The following is a 15798-nucleotide window of genomic DNA, read 5'->3' as shown; positions in this document are numbered from 1 at the left end:
AAGAGAGGTTAGTCCTATAGATGTTGAGAATAATACTCACACATGATGAGGGATTAAAATACTCAATTTACGTGACAAGTTGATGGATCCTAATAAATGCCGTGACAATACTTCTTCCAACCTAAAGAGGCTTTGAATAATACTCCTCTTGATAAGTTGTGATTTTACCACATGAAGACCTATTTAGAATACTAAACTCAAGAGGAAGAATTTCTTGATCTTTAGGAATCTAAAAGAGGTCCTTCTTGTTACCTATAGAGTGATTATAATACTCAACTCAAGAGACATGATTGTTAGATATTATCGAATATAGAAGTGGTTCTTGTAGTTGTCTCTTGAGGCATTATAATAAAAGGTTCGACATTGGGGGTGTTAAGAAGATCATAGATGGTACTTATTATGCTATAATGGAACAATATAACATACATATAGACTTGGTCCTGTTAAGATAATAAAAGGAGCATGTTGAGACTTGATCAAAGATGCGACTTCTATTGGTATGGTGGGACCTAACCCAAAACAAACAAGCCTTTTTATGTTCATTATACAAGAGTCTTGACAAGTCTTTGACAAAAAATATGAAATCTAAGAGTTGGTCATTAATAAATTTTGGCCAATTTGGTCATAGTGGATTAAGTCCTTCACTATTTTATGGATTTGTTGAGAACTAGTGAAAAAACTCTTGCGTATCTCTCTATGTAACCTCTCTTATGTCTTTATTTGCATCTGTTCAAGAAAATAACAAATATCCCTTTACTATCATGAAAGGTTTAAAAACTAAAGAAAAGTTAGTTAAAAAAAGAAGAAAAAAAAAAATACTTATGATTGACAAGTTTATCATGTGACCTCCTTCCTAGGTGCCTAAAATGGAAAATGTAATACATAATATTCTTATGAGATATTTCATAATAATTATAATATTATGAAGTTTTTTTATAACTTCAAAAGGGTGAAAAATATTTAATTATTTTTAAGAGAGAAATAACTTAAAACACTATAAATGATCAAACCATATTCTATTAGTTACATAAAAGAGGAAATATATGGATGAAATTCTCAAGTTTGTTTTTTGTATGATTATATTTCTTTCATTATTTCTTATCGCAACAAAAGTTGGTGGTGGTAAGCCATATTTTCATCCTTTTTATTATTTTCCTTCTTCACTTCACAAGTCATACACAATATTTTACCATATTTTAGTAACAACATTTTATGATATTTTTTCATTGCAGAACATAATGAATGTGAAACTGATGCTGATTGTCCAAAACATACGACCATATTTTTTGTTATGAAGTGTATCGATCACATATGTCGATGCATGAAAACTTCTATCTAATTCTACAAGTACAAGAGCCATGACAACACAAAAACAACCATGAGTTATTGTGCTATAAAAATAAATGTGAAATATACCTTGTGATAAAATATTAATTGAAATGTAAATTAGTGTAGTGATGCAACATACTTTTGTTTTTATTTTTTCCAATTGTACGGACCTTGAAGTTATGATTTTGTACTCCAAAATGATGGTAAGAAAATAAATATTATTATTTAGATTGTCTTCTTCCCTATTAATTTAGAAGGTATAATAATGGAATGCAATTCTAGAATATCATACCGTCTTTCTAACCCTACTAGCTTTAAAAATAACTTTTATAATTGAGTCGAATACAAATTTTAACATAAGCCTATGATTATATTTTTATGTGATAAAATTGCTACTCTATCATTTTCCAACACTTTAATTTACATTTCCTAACCTTTTAATTAGTTTTATAGCCTTATACTCCTTTTAATTGCTAGAGACTTGACTCGAAAGCTAACTATGTTGTGGAACACGTCAGGTAATCAGAGAATGATTTCACTTGTTAGAGGTTTTTTTGAATTTCAATTTGAAAACTATGAACATATGCTTACAATGTGGGATTTGGGCACTATTGACCTATAACCAGGTGTGCTATGTCTACGTTAATAGATAAAGGATTTCAAATATTATACTCAACATATATCAGACGCACACACAAGTTTTGATCAAACTCATGGAATTGCCTTAAATATAATGGTGCGACAGAACTCTTTTACGACTTATTTGATGAAGAAGCAGAAGAAACAACTCAATAATTTTAATTCCTACAACATTTGTTTCAATGGGGAACCGAAGGGTGGTTGAGCAACTCCTTTTTTCTTTAGGGTCACTTTTCTTTTTTGTTTTGTCTTATTTTAACTTGCTTTTGAGGATTTCGGTTTGTCCCCCATCTTGTACATACTTTCCCCCATTTTTAATATGTATTATGAGTGGATGACAAAGGATATGAATTTCTTGAAGATACCAACCGATTTGAGATATCTGAGTCTCTCCTTACTGTTTAAACCCACTCTTAACTTATAAAGAAGAAAAAAAACTAGTTTGCATTTAATATATTTTGTAATCATAGTGACATTGTTAGCTGGTATTTTCACCAGCCTCATTTAATGTGGTCAACATTAGTTGACTTTTACTCTTGCACGAATCAAAGTCTTTTCTCTAATCAAAGGAGTTCAACGAAATGTTGGATTTAGCGTGAAGAGTTTCGAAGCATTGAAGTTCGACAAGATACAGAGCAAGAAGCAAAGCTGTCGAAGTCAAAGCAACTGCCTTTGGAGCGGGAAAGATTCAAATTTCAAAGGAGAAGCGGTTTCCTCAAAGGAGCACGTAGGAGACAAGCGGTTGTCTACATGGAAGGAGTGTTGATCGTGAGATTAGTTTCTTTTCCACTTATTTCCGATGTATAAATAATAGTTTTCCATAGGTAAAACAGGTCGTAAATCGCTTATACATAATTCTAAAACACTCAAAGTACCGACAGAGAGAAAAGAGTCATAAAGAATGTATGTAAAAGATTTGTCGAACCAATTTTACTCTTAATGCACTTGCATCTGTAACTTTTTCTTTTTCCTTTAAGTTTCTGCAATTTAAACTTAATGTATTAAAACTTGTCAAAAGACGCCACATGGTCTCTTCCCGTTCGTTAAGCAACATACGAACTCGATGAACGCACACCAACAAAATGCATAAACATGTCCTAGGATCTCTGGTTTGATCCTGCTTGTTATAATCAATACTAGTCGATATCTGTTTGCCAAAAACACCGGCAACCAGACATATGTTTATTATGATTATATGTTTATTATTCTCAAGCAAAACTATGTGGTTTATAGTTATTCTACAATTTTTTTCAATCACCCCACAGACTAATAAATTTTAGAAATTACGAAAGGATTTTTTTTAGTAAGTTATTTAAATACTAATAGGTAAGATATGTATATTGTGGTCAAGATTGATTATGATTATTTAATAAATACTACTACATAAGTTATTTAATAAATACTATTATGACAATATATATTAAACACCCACTAGTATATAACATAGTTATAAATAATCTTAGTCCATAGAGTCATTGTACCAAAAAAAAAAAATATCTAATTAAAGGAGCTCCTTCAAAGTTGTTTGGGCTCCAGTGGTAAGGAGCTCCTTCAAAGGACGTACTCGGGGAATATCAGGTTTGATTTTCAAGGGAAACAACACTTGGCCAGTGCGCATGAGCCGGATTAGTCGTCCACCTTTGGTGGGTCGAAAATCGATGCGAAAGGAAAAAAAATAAGACTTATATATATAATCTACACATTCTAACCTTTCCAAAAAAATGTTTATTTACTCAAATCCGACATTGGTTCATATTTTAATTAAATTGTCGAATTTGTTGTCTAACTATTGAAAAACAGGATTTTTGGGACTATTTGTGTAACATTGCATGAACATAAGTTGTTTGAAGGATTTATTGTCATAGTATTATGTTATGATGATAATATATGAAAGATTAAACCTAAGCCCATAAGCTAATGTTGAGTAAATGAAAGTATGCTGATATAAGCCAGATGATTATGTTTAGTATGAGGCTATTGAATTAAGTGTATAAGAAGTTGATATGATGATATGAGAAATGGTATAAATTGACTTTGAAGTTTTAAGGCTTACTTTGAATATCAACGTTATTATGCATAATGTATATTATATATCTAAAGTATACGAGGTATCTAAGTGGTAATTATGAAATTCACCCTAGCTAGGTGGATACACCGTCTACGACGGAATGTGTAAGAAGGGATAAACGAGACACTGCTTATCGGAGTTAATCTATCTCCACCTTATCAAATGATTTATTATAGATAACTGACTTGTCAGTGATTGTTCTAATGTAATGAACATTTATGTTCACAAATCAGTTAGTTTAGGTTATCAAGGTCTTCCCACTTTCGGTACTTATATTATTTAGGCTTAAGTGCAGTTTTGCCTCCTATTTTGACTTAAACACGGAGTTTTACCCCCCCCCCCCCCCCGTTTTACATTTTCCAGGATTTTGCCGCCCAAGTCAAATTTAAACTCATTTATGTTGATGTGGCATTGCTATGTGAATTTTAAAATATTATCTTATTATCCGCCTAATTAATTATTTAAAATAATGTAAAAAAATCATTAATCACTTAAATTAATTTTTGTAATTACAAAATTTGGAATAATTTTTTAAAAAATACCATAAAATCCAGAAGAAGAAAAAAGCAGGAATTATAAAACCGAGAGGAGAAAAAAGAAGTAAAAAAGCATAGAAAATACTGGAACATTGAGATAAAGGGTAGGAAAATATCATAATAAACAAAAGAAAATCCCATTTAAAATACATGGAAGGAAATATAAGTAAAATATTTTTATTTTTTTGAGCAAAGTAAAATGATTTTTTAGATTTTGGATTTTGTGTCCGTATAAGCAAAATGATTTTACACCAAAAAAAAAACAAAATGATTTTTTGAAGAAAATATAAGCAAAATGATGATGATTATTATTATTATTATTTTAAGTTACATTTTTTATTTATTGATTTTTTTAATTCAGAATATTTAATATAAATAATTTAAATAGGTGGATACTTTTTTAATATTATTTAAGTCACATCAGCACCACCACATAAGCCAAATCCTGACAAATATTAAATTGGGGGGGCGGGGGGTGTAAAATTCTGATTTTTAAAATAGGGGGCAAAACTCCGAAAAACATTAAACTGGGGGGGTGAAATTCAGAGTTTTAAAATAGAGGGGGTAAAACTCCGTTTGAGTCAAAATAGGGGGGGGGGGCAAAGCTACACTTAAGCCTATTATTTATAAGTTATAAGGTTAAGAGTAAGTGATTGAATAATAATATTTATTGTAATGAAATAAATTAATGTCTTTTAATTGATGATTTAATTTTTTTATTATGTTCGCATATTATGAAAAATCTCCTTCAATGACAAGATTGTGTTTTATCTCATGTTGGGAAGTTCACTGAGATAATTAATATCTCACCTCAGAGGTCGGATCACAATCAGAGTCTAGTTTAAGATCTATTCATCCATTATATTTTAAAACGAGTGTCATTTATATATTTATAAATATTTTGTAAATGTTTCTTGTAATGAAAGTTATTCAAGGTCATTTAGTTAAAGTTTTATGTTAAAATCTTAAAGTAAAATCCCATTTGAGATGAAAATGTTTTGAATTCTTATAATTCAAATTGAGATGTTACATATAAATTTATTAGGTGCTAGCGCAATAACTAAATGACAACTCATGCAATATTCTATCATAAGGTATATTGCACACTTATTTTGCTAGCACAACAACCCATGGAATCAAAGAGGCCTTTCAGAAGGTACACATATGTTGTCAATGCATTGAATAATAAAAAATTCGGACCAATGTTCTTGACAGTCTTTATCACTTTCACACTCAACATTTGCTGTAATGAAAAAATATGATATAAGATTGTGTAGAATTACAAAGTAAAGAAGGATAAAAAATTGAAAAGGATTAAAATTTGCTCACCACGACGGCCAACTTCCATTGCAACAACAAATAAGGGAAGAAAAAGTATCATAGCATAAACACATTTGAGAATTTTAGTCATATTTTCTTTTTCTTTTTGCATGTAAAAACTAGAATTGGACTCAACCTATTTATAGTGTATATGAAGTTGTATTTAGCATGTATGAAGTTGTAAAAACCCTTTTATAAAATATTGTCATTATTTAAAAAAAACATAGTAAATATTAAACATCTCTTAACTATATACGTATCTTGTGTTTGTCCTTTAGCATACCTAGTAAGGAGGTCACAAAAAAAACTTGCTAATCATAAAAATTCATTTTATTTTAAATAACTGTATTAATTTTTAGGTTAATTAAGTTTTTAGTCCTTATAAATATTTACAGTTTTGTTTTTAGTCTTTACAAAATAAAATTACATTTTTTAGTCCTTATAAAATTTTCCCTCAACATTTTTAATCCCTATAAATTTTTACATCAACACTTTTAGTCATTCTCAAAAAATTTCATCAACAGTTTTGGTCCCTTAAATGCTTAGGGAAAATGTCACATAGACTAAAAAATGTGATTTTATTTTGTAGGGAATAAAAACAAAACTGTGAATATTTATTGGAACTAAAAACTTAATTAACCCTTAATTTTTTAACCTTTCATGGTAATAAAGGAAAGAATGTCTCGTTTGAACCATGGTAAGGTTATTTTTATGCACAAGTTTAACATATTGTAGAATCAAATTTTTTTGTTGATAATAACATTGAATAAAAAATTGCGTATATAATTTTGTGATTTCATGATTAATTATACATTATTATTCACATCAATTATATAATTAATATTTATTTATGAAATAATTTATATTGAATGTAACCAAAATTGTTTCTTGAAATGATTCATATGTCTTATGGAATTATATATTATGTAGATATAAAGTGGAAGTGGAACATCTGTTTGAATATTATTATAAACTTTAAATTAAGAATTTCTCACATTTATAAAGAAAAGAATGTATTCCTTCAACAAAAAAAGAAAGAATGTATGTGCTAATATAATTGTTAATGCAGGATTATTAGCAGATGACTTAATTTGGTGGGATACCCTTGTTAATTGCTCTAGAGAAGTTTGTTTTAGACATGGAATTGAATAGCCTAATTAACACCTTTCTTAACTTTGTTTTGGTGGATTTGGTTTATGCCCCGCACCATTGTTTTTTTTTAATTATGAGTAATTTTTAGAGGTGTTGTTGGTGGTACAATATAGTTGGAATGTCAATGTATCACATTGATAAAATAAAACTTCTAATTTTGATTAAAAAAATGTATATATAAAATGAATGTAGAACAAAAAAGTGTATATTTTTCCTTGATTGGTAATGAACGTATAAATTATAATAAAAACCTATTTTTTTATTTAAAAATAATTTTCCGTTTAAATACTCAACCTAATTAAGTGACATTTATTTATAAAAACCTTTTGGAGCGATAAGATAAGAAGACACACCAATTGTCGACGCTTGAAAACACTCATTTATAAAACGACTGATCAAGTGATAATCTAAATATCCTAACCGATAATTTGAAAGAAAAAAAAAATCTTAAAATATTTGAACTGAAATAATTATTATATTCATGTTAGATTTTGATAAGGTATGTATTATAATGTTTGTTTATTAATGTTTTATGCATAACCTTTTAAATTGTTTTGCATATTCCTATATGTCATTTGGTTTTTCAGAAACTTAGCAACACGATAAGGTGCATTGGACGTGAGTTTTTTCCTATAACTCTCTAGCCCCTATATTATAGAAAGCTCATACAGACAATATTTTCTCGATTTTAAAATAAGGGAAATGCTGACTACTAACCGGTGTCTCTGGAACTGGTTAAGGAAGTCAAAAGTGAGAATTTTAAATCAAAAAGAATATTTTTTAAACTCTTAATGCATTAATTACACAACTTTCGATGTAAAATATTACTACTACTCCCTCCGTCCCATATTAAGTGACATAGTTGACTCTGTCACATATATCAATGTATATATTTTTTATCTTTATTATCTTTAATTTTCTATTAGTAGTTTTATTTTGAAAATAATATCTTATATGATATTATTTATCTTTGTATATCAGTAGAAAAATATGGTTAAAGAATGTTAAGTCAAGAGTGCACATTGTCAACCAGGTCATCTATTGTAGGACGGAAGAAGTATTTAATATAAGGGTCATGTTAACCGGTGCCCGGAGACACCGGTTAAGGAAGCCAAAAGAGGAAATTTTAAATCAAGGGAAATGTTAACCGGTTCCCCGAGACACTAGTTAAAGAATCAAATATTGTAATATTTTACATTGAAAGTATAATTTTTGTTTTAAGAGGCACTGGTTAGCATGAGCCTTTAAATAATTCATATTACCACAATAAGAAGAGGTTCATCTTAGAACCTTAATCAAATAGGCTTAGTTGTACATGATAACCGACATCATTACAAAATAATAAAAAAATATACCTTAAATAGAACAAGAGGAGGAGGAAAATCATTTTGCCTTGAAGATATGATCCTTAACCTTTTCCTTGTATCGTTAGCTTTTTGAATAAATAAAGGTTTAAATACGCCTTTAGTCCTTGCACTTTCATCAGATTTTGGCATTGGTCCCTATACTTTTTTTTGTTTGGAATTGGTCCTTGCACTTTGTAAAAATATTGGTATTGGTCCCTCTATTAAATTTCTGTTAAAAAAAAACACAAAACTATTGGTATTGATCCCTGCACTTTGTAAAAATATTGGTATTGGTCCCTGCACTTTGTAAAAATATTGATATTGGTGCCACGCGGCGTGAAATGATTGGGCCACGTGGCACTCCGTTGGTTTTATGTTTTTTTTAACAGAAAGTTAACAGAGGGACCAATACCAATATTTTTACAAAGTGCAGGGACCAATGCCAAACAAAAAAAAGTGCAGGGACCAATGCCAAAATCTGATGAAAGTGCAGGGACCAATGTCACATTTAAACCATAAATAAAAGTGTATAGTCTATATTTATAGTGCATCATTCCTTAGGGTTTAATGAATGAGAAATGTGCTTTTTTCACCGACCCTACTTGAAAAACAAGCAAAAATGCAATTTTTCTCGTACTCGTGCGCAAGGGCACACAGGATGGTGTGCAGTGTAACGCTCCTATTTCTATTAAAGCAATTAATCATGCGAATAATACAATTATTTAAGAAATAGAGGCTACGCCACATTCAAAATTCAAAAACCAATAAACATGTATATAAACCTCAACAGTTGCAGCGGAATATAAACCAGAGTAATTAAAATATGTACATGTCATGAATCAATAAATTACATCACATAGATGCATCTCAAAAATCCCAAACAAAACGGGTAATCTCCAACAAAACAAAATCCAAAAATAACCTAATCTAGACCGACACAACAAGCCTAGATCAGAGCCGACTCAACACCGATACCGCAGAAAACTCCCGATATCACCAAGCACAAACTCACCAAGCACTACTCCTGCACAACGTCTACCCATCCATACAGACAGGTTGGTGGTCCATCACAGATCCACTGGGGGTAAGTATTACATTATCATAATCCAAATAACAGTTAACATGGATATTTCAATTTAAACATCATGCACTTGATCAATAATAATCACACATTAATACTTACATCACACCCTAATATCTCACATTAATAATCAATCAATCATATGAACAATTATCAATTCACAATTATTCATTCACAAACACCAATCACATTTATCATGAATAATAATTAATCACATTTCATGAACAATCACCAATTACATGTATCATGAACAAATATCAATTCACAAATATTCATTCACAATCACCAATCGCAAATATTCATGAACAATCATTAATCACATTTCATGAACAATCACCAATCACATATGAAATGAATGAATGAATGATATTTTCTTAAGACACTCATTAGGTATAACCTTTAATGGGCCTAACCTAGTTTCTAGTGGGCTTAACCCATTTCTATTCAAACCAAAAATATTTCTACACTCCAAACGATATTTAACTAATAGCGGTAAAATGTCACTAACGGCCACTAAACGGTAAAATCTCAATTTACTCTAGTAACTTAATGAAATAACTATTCTCACTAAACACTAAAAGTAATTCTCACCCAAAACTATAATTTTACCCGTTCTCACAAAATGACCAAAATACCCTTAAGTCTAAAATGACTAAACCCTTCTAACACGGAAACCCATGAAAATGTACCCAATGATGATTAATCACACACAAACACATAAAACACATAATAAAAGTAATTAAAATAAATCTTGCTAAAAATCGAGTTGTTACATGCAGGGGTGCATGGGACAACATTCAGGGTTGTCTCATGCGCATGAGCGTATTGGCCATGCGCAGGGGTGCATTAGGTAGTAGCCTGGGTGCGAATTCTTCATATTTATTCCATTTTCGAGCGTTCTTCCGTCTTGAAATACATTGAAACTTTAGATGAATTTTTACTAACTTGTATTGATTCAAAAAAAATTCTAAGAACCATTGATATTTAATCTTCAATATCTTTGATCTTCCACGTGATGTATTATTTTGTGATTTACATGATTTCTTACTAAAAAGACTCAACTCCTATATATTTGCATGTTTTAGGATAAAACTGAATTACTGTAAGTTCAGATTGTAACCTAAGAGGGGGGTTGAATTAGGTTTCTAGCAATATTGGTCAATTTTTAAGAGTTTCGAGTTGTTGATTATTTTTTCCGGTAAATAATGATGAAGGTATGAATGCGGAAAAAGAAAAGAGTAAGGGAAGAAGAAAAGACACAAGAGAGTTATAGTGGTTCCCCTCTAAACCTTAAGGTACTCCACTCCCTTCACACCCCGCGAAGGATTTCACTATGTAAAGAATCTTTGTTACAAAGTAACTTTAATCCCAAAGGCCCCTAACAATATTTCTCTACACACCAAGATAGCACCCCACTATCTTTTACAACAAGAATCTTCACCAAACCTATGATGAAATTCTCACACACAAACAAGATAGCTCTCTACTGTCTTTTACTACAATTCCCATAAAAAAGGTGTTTATAAAGCAATACTATTTTTTTCAAAAAGAGTTACCAATAAATAGAAGCATATTTGAAATGGCACCTATTCATAAAAATGAGTATAAATTTGCATTTTAAAAAACTGGCCGTTAAGACACAATGTAATAATTTTGGCAATATGTAATCTTAAAAAATGATAACATGCAAAAAACAAATTTGGTTACAATGCAAATTGTAATGATAAGAAATAATCCGTTGGGAATATTAATACCCGTTGGTAATAAACCAAGAAACAAGAAGGTTCCATTTTAATCCATTCAAAATGATAGTCACTGGAGTATTAAAATTTTCTTTAATTGCAACGGTAACAAAATTTTCATGCATAAACATTTTTTAAACTAATAATCAATTATGCAATTTTCGAAATTAAATATAGTTTTTCTAGCAAAAAGTGTTTTTATGCAAATTCACATTTATATGAAAATCATTATGGGTGTGTGATTTATTTTCATGAGATTTTAGCATTGCTTCATATGATGATTTAGAAAAATGTATGCGATTCAACAGGTGGTTGACAAGATTAAGTCGACAACTTTCATATGGTTGAAAGAGAAATACGCCAATCTTCCGTTCAATTATTATGGTTGGTGGCTTAGTCCGTTCACCATTCTAGGCATTGGTTAATTGTTATGATCTTTCTCTTGTCTTTTCCGCTTGTGCGGTTTGACTTTGCCTTGTAATTATTTTACTGTAACTGTTTGGATTTTGGTGTTACTTCTTTAGCACAACTTGTGCTAGGAAGGCCATTTTAAGGTGGTAATATAAGTTCATTTTAGCCTCTTCAAAAAGAAAATGTATCCGATTATTTTCTGAGTATTCTAAGTTGTTCCATAAGTTAATAATCATAAATAAAGATAAAGACAATACTTACAAAAATATAACAATGAAGCCTAAGTTCCATTATCTTCATTCTTCAACTTGAGCCTCCATAAGCTTTCTTCTTTTTATGATGTGGTGTTGTTATCGTCAAAACCTAGCCAAGTCTAAGAAGGAAATCTTCTTCACAATTACAACGACTCGATTGAAAATAATATAAAATGCTCCTCAAACCATTGACAACTCTTCTAAATAATCTCTTATTTATCTTCAATTACAAAATAAATAACTAAAAACATAGTCTAAGATATCTTATGATGCTCTCTCATCACAATACAAAGTCTTTTGTGCTATATAAAATTTGAACTTGGACTTACATCAAAGTGGTCCTGCTAGAATGTTGCAACCTCATAAGTTGGCTGAGCATAGGCTCCGTATAGATTTGTAGCTCCAAGCTCAAGAAGTGAAATGATGTCAAGATTTAAAAAAGGATAGTTTCACGTAGAGGAGAAAGTTTTACATTTTTTAACCTCAAATTTATACTTTTTCCACGAAAATTAAAATCTAGGTTGTTTGGTCCATTTACTAGTATATCATCTGATCACTATTATAAACAAAAATCAATATTTTAAGTTCATTCAATTAATAATATATATGTTGTATATGGTATTTATTTTAAACCACATACATCATTTAATAAATAAATTTAATATGTTGATTTTTGCTTATAATAATGAATGAAATGTGTATTTCATAAAACTACACCCATGAAGATGCGAGTTTAAAAGAAAATTCTAGAATAATAGACTTCAAAGTGAATTCTCAAAGGATTAAATACTATTTTGGGGAGTTAAGATTCTCTCCATTTAGGATCCTCTCCATTTTTTTCATTTAGAGAGATAAAGATACAATTTTTTTGGAAAAAAAATAAAAAGTAATTAATGAAGGTGTGACTCACTTAATAGTAGGACTCAAAATTTATTGGGTCATGTTATCTTGTACCCTGAGGGCACAAATTAAAGAACTAAAAAAAATAAAAAAAAATTTGCATTGAAAATATAAATTCTTAAACTCTTACATTATTGAATTCACAAGTTCCAAAAAAAACTTCTAATTTTAGCTTATTAACTTGTGTCTTAAGAGTACAAGTTAACATTTCTCAAATTTATTTTATGTGTCTATCGCTCTCCAAATTACATACTTCATTTATTTAACTAAATGGGGAGAGTCTAAGTTATTCAACAAGACCTCCACGGTTTACTAAAAGACAAGCGGTCAATGGAAGCAGCCCTTAATAATGGAAATGTTTACCTTCACGGTTTTTTTTTTTTTTTTTGCTTAATTGCACTTTTCCCTCCTATAGTTTGTTAATTATGCGATTTTGCATCCCATAGTTTTAAACGAGCGATTTTGCCCCCTATAGTTTTCCCCCCTTTCTGATTTTATGGAACGAGCGATTTTGCCCCCTATAGTTTTCCCCCTTTCTGATTTTATGGTCCCCATGATATATAGTGCTGATATGTTTGTTTTTTTATCAATTAATGTGTGTCACGTGTGTAATTCCATTTTTTAAAAAATAAAAAAAATGGTATTTTTTAGATTTTGAGAGAAGGAGGCACGTGATATTTCTTCTTAAAATCTGAAAAAAAATCACGTGCCCCCTTCTCTCAAAATCTGAAAAATACCATTTTTTATTTTTTAAAAACTGGAAGTACACACGTGGCATACATTAATTGATAAAAAAACCAGTACTAAATGTCATGCATGGGGACCATAAAATCAGAAAGGGTGAAAACTATAGGGGGCAAAATCGCTCGTTTAAAACTATAGGGTGCAAAATCGCACAATTGACAAACTATAGGGGAAAAAAATGCAATTAAGCCTTTTTTTCTTTTCATAACAAACGCTTTTTGTATGTTTTTCATTTGCGGTTCCAATGTTAAAGCATTTGATTGAGTTAAAATCATCTCTATTTATGTTCCTCTCTATTTATTTCTTTATGATGAATTCTCAGAAGAACCATAAATCTAACGCACAACGTCACTCTTTATTATGCAGAATTGAAGCTCTAAACAGCCTTTTTTTAACATGAAAGTGGAAACTAAGTTCTTCACTTTTTATTACAAGATCAACGTCAAAACCATTTCAACGCTCCATAAGTGGATTGATAGAGTTCAAATTGGTACTATCTTATAAATAATCCTTTTTTTTTAATCATATAAATAATCCTTTTATAATCCATTAAAACCGATAATTTTTGTTTACAATAAAGAAATGACCCGTTGGAGTCTCCTTTTAAGAGAAAATGATTTCTTTAGACATAACTATTAAAGATATCTTGATATTTGGTAGGGTTTGAAAGAAAATATGATATGACTAAGTTAAGGATATGTAGATATATCCAAAATAAAGAAAGAAGAAAACAATCTAATCATAATATTCTTTAATGTCTTATTATACTACAAACATTTTAGATTACAAAGCCATTATTGCAAAGTTCTTAAAATTAAAAAATAAAAATAAAAAATACAATTACTAGAAGGAGATTTTTTTGAAAAATTATGTTGCATAGCTGTTTCGCTTGTGTATGTAGTCATATATACATCGGTAATTATTACACTTCATTGCAAAAATTGTTGATTCACTTTTTGGACAATCTGCATCTGTTTTGCATTTAATATATACTGTAACGAAAAAAGATAATTAAAAATAATCTTAACAAAAAAAAAAAAAATATTGTGGACGAACAATAAATAAAGAAGGAAAATTGGAAAGTATCAAAAAATAGTTTACCGGCATCGTTCTTTGCAATAAAAAACAGGGAAATAAATGAAATTAAGGTATACATATATTTGAGAGTTTTATCCATATTTTTCTCTCTTTCAGGTAACAAATAGCCAATAATTTGATCACTTTATAGTGTTAAAAAGCATGTCATACTAAATAATTGAATATTTTAGCTTTTAAGGAGTTGTAGAAAGCACTCCTTAAAACTAATATTATTGTTGTTGTTGTTATTATTTATATTATTAAATGTCGCTTTAGCACACCTATTAAAGGGGTAACATAAAAATAATTAATCATTATAATTAACTTTTTAACCTTTGATAAAAGAAAAGGGAGATTTAAAAATAAATAGTTTTTTTGTTACAATTTAAAAAATAAATAGTTGGAACATGGCAAAGTTATTACTACAAATAATACTCAAACAGTGTGACAATATAGTCATGCACAAGTTGAATGTAACTTAGGATGTTTTCTTTTTTTAAATAATTTTTATCATGGGCAATAAGTTTAAAATTTTGTGGTTTTATCATTTGTTGAACATTCTCATTTCCATAAGTTCTTCGATTCACACTTTTAATAAAAATATATTAGGATTTATGGGATGACTCTACATTTTAAAAAAAAAAAAAAAATGTTAACGAGTGATTCCGAAACATTCTCAGAACATTCTTTAAGTATTTTTTTAAGTAAATTTTTAAGTATTTTAATAGGTGCTCCGTGTTGTTTACCAAATCGTGATCAGTTTACCAGTATTATAATGTCTAAGCATACAACTAGAATAACTCTTCTAGATTTATCAAGATCTGGCTAACTATTATTACTTGAATTGAGTATTATTTCATCTGCCTAACCAGGAATGAAATAGTATTATATTATTTGCCTAATTTATTTATGGATTAAAAGTATGACCTATGAGAAATTACCACACTCAAGCAAGAGAATTAATAGAGTAAAACACCTAGTTATACTTCCGTCTAGTAAGGAAAATAGAGTCAAAACACTTTTCACCTCTTTGAAGGGAAGAAAATAAAGAAAAAGAAAATAGAGAGGGGAGAAGGAAGAAAACAGAAACACATTCTCCTTATAATGTATATCGATCTTGAACTTTGAAATCTACCAAATTCACCATTAAAATCATCATCATTCCCCATTAGATTAGCAAAAGTACAAGAAGAAGAAAA

At 29.6% G+C, this 15798-nt stretch overlaps 1 protein-coding gene and 1 long non-coding RNA gene across 2 annotated transcripts; one reads left to right on the top strand and one right to left on the bottom strand.

Moving 5' to 3' along the window:
- The first annotated feature begins 961 nt into the window (after nucleotides 1-961).
- LOC11436088 (uncharacterized) lies at nucleotides 962-2368 on the top strand. The gene is made up of 3 exons (XR_003012216.2): nucleotides 962-1122; nucleotides 1233-1847; nucleotides 1956-2368. It is a non-coding gene; the product is annotated as an uncharacterized lncRNA (long non-coding RNA).
- A 3169-nt stretch (nucleotides 2369-5537) lies between these two features.
- On the bottom strand, nucleotides 5538-14714 carry LOC11431999 (uncharacterized). The gene is made up of 2 exons (XM_039834711.1): nucleotides 14624-14714; nucleotides 5538-5815 (listed from the first exon to the last, which is right to left on the bottom strand). The coding sequence occupies exons 1-2, from the start codon at nucleotides 14697-14699 to the stop codon at nucleotides 5709-5711; spliced, it is 183 nt and encodes a 60-aa protein (XP_039690645.1). The 5' UTR covers nucleotides 14700-14714; the 3' UTR covers nucleotides 5538-5708.
- Between the last annotated feature and the right edge of the window lie 1084 nt (nucleotides 14715-15798).

This window comes from Medicago truncatula, chromosome 5 (assembly GCF_003473485.1).
Source record: "Medicago truncatula cultivar Jemalong A17 chromosome 5, MtrunA17r5.0-ANR, whole genome shotgun sequence".
NCBI classification, from domain to species: Eukaryota; Viridiplantae; Streptophyta; class Magnoliopsida; order Fabales; family Fabaceae; genus Medicago; species Medicago truncatula.
Note: the sequence above shows the minus strand (reverse complement) of the source record. Positions and strands in the feature narration are given on the sequence as shown.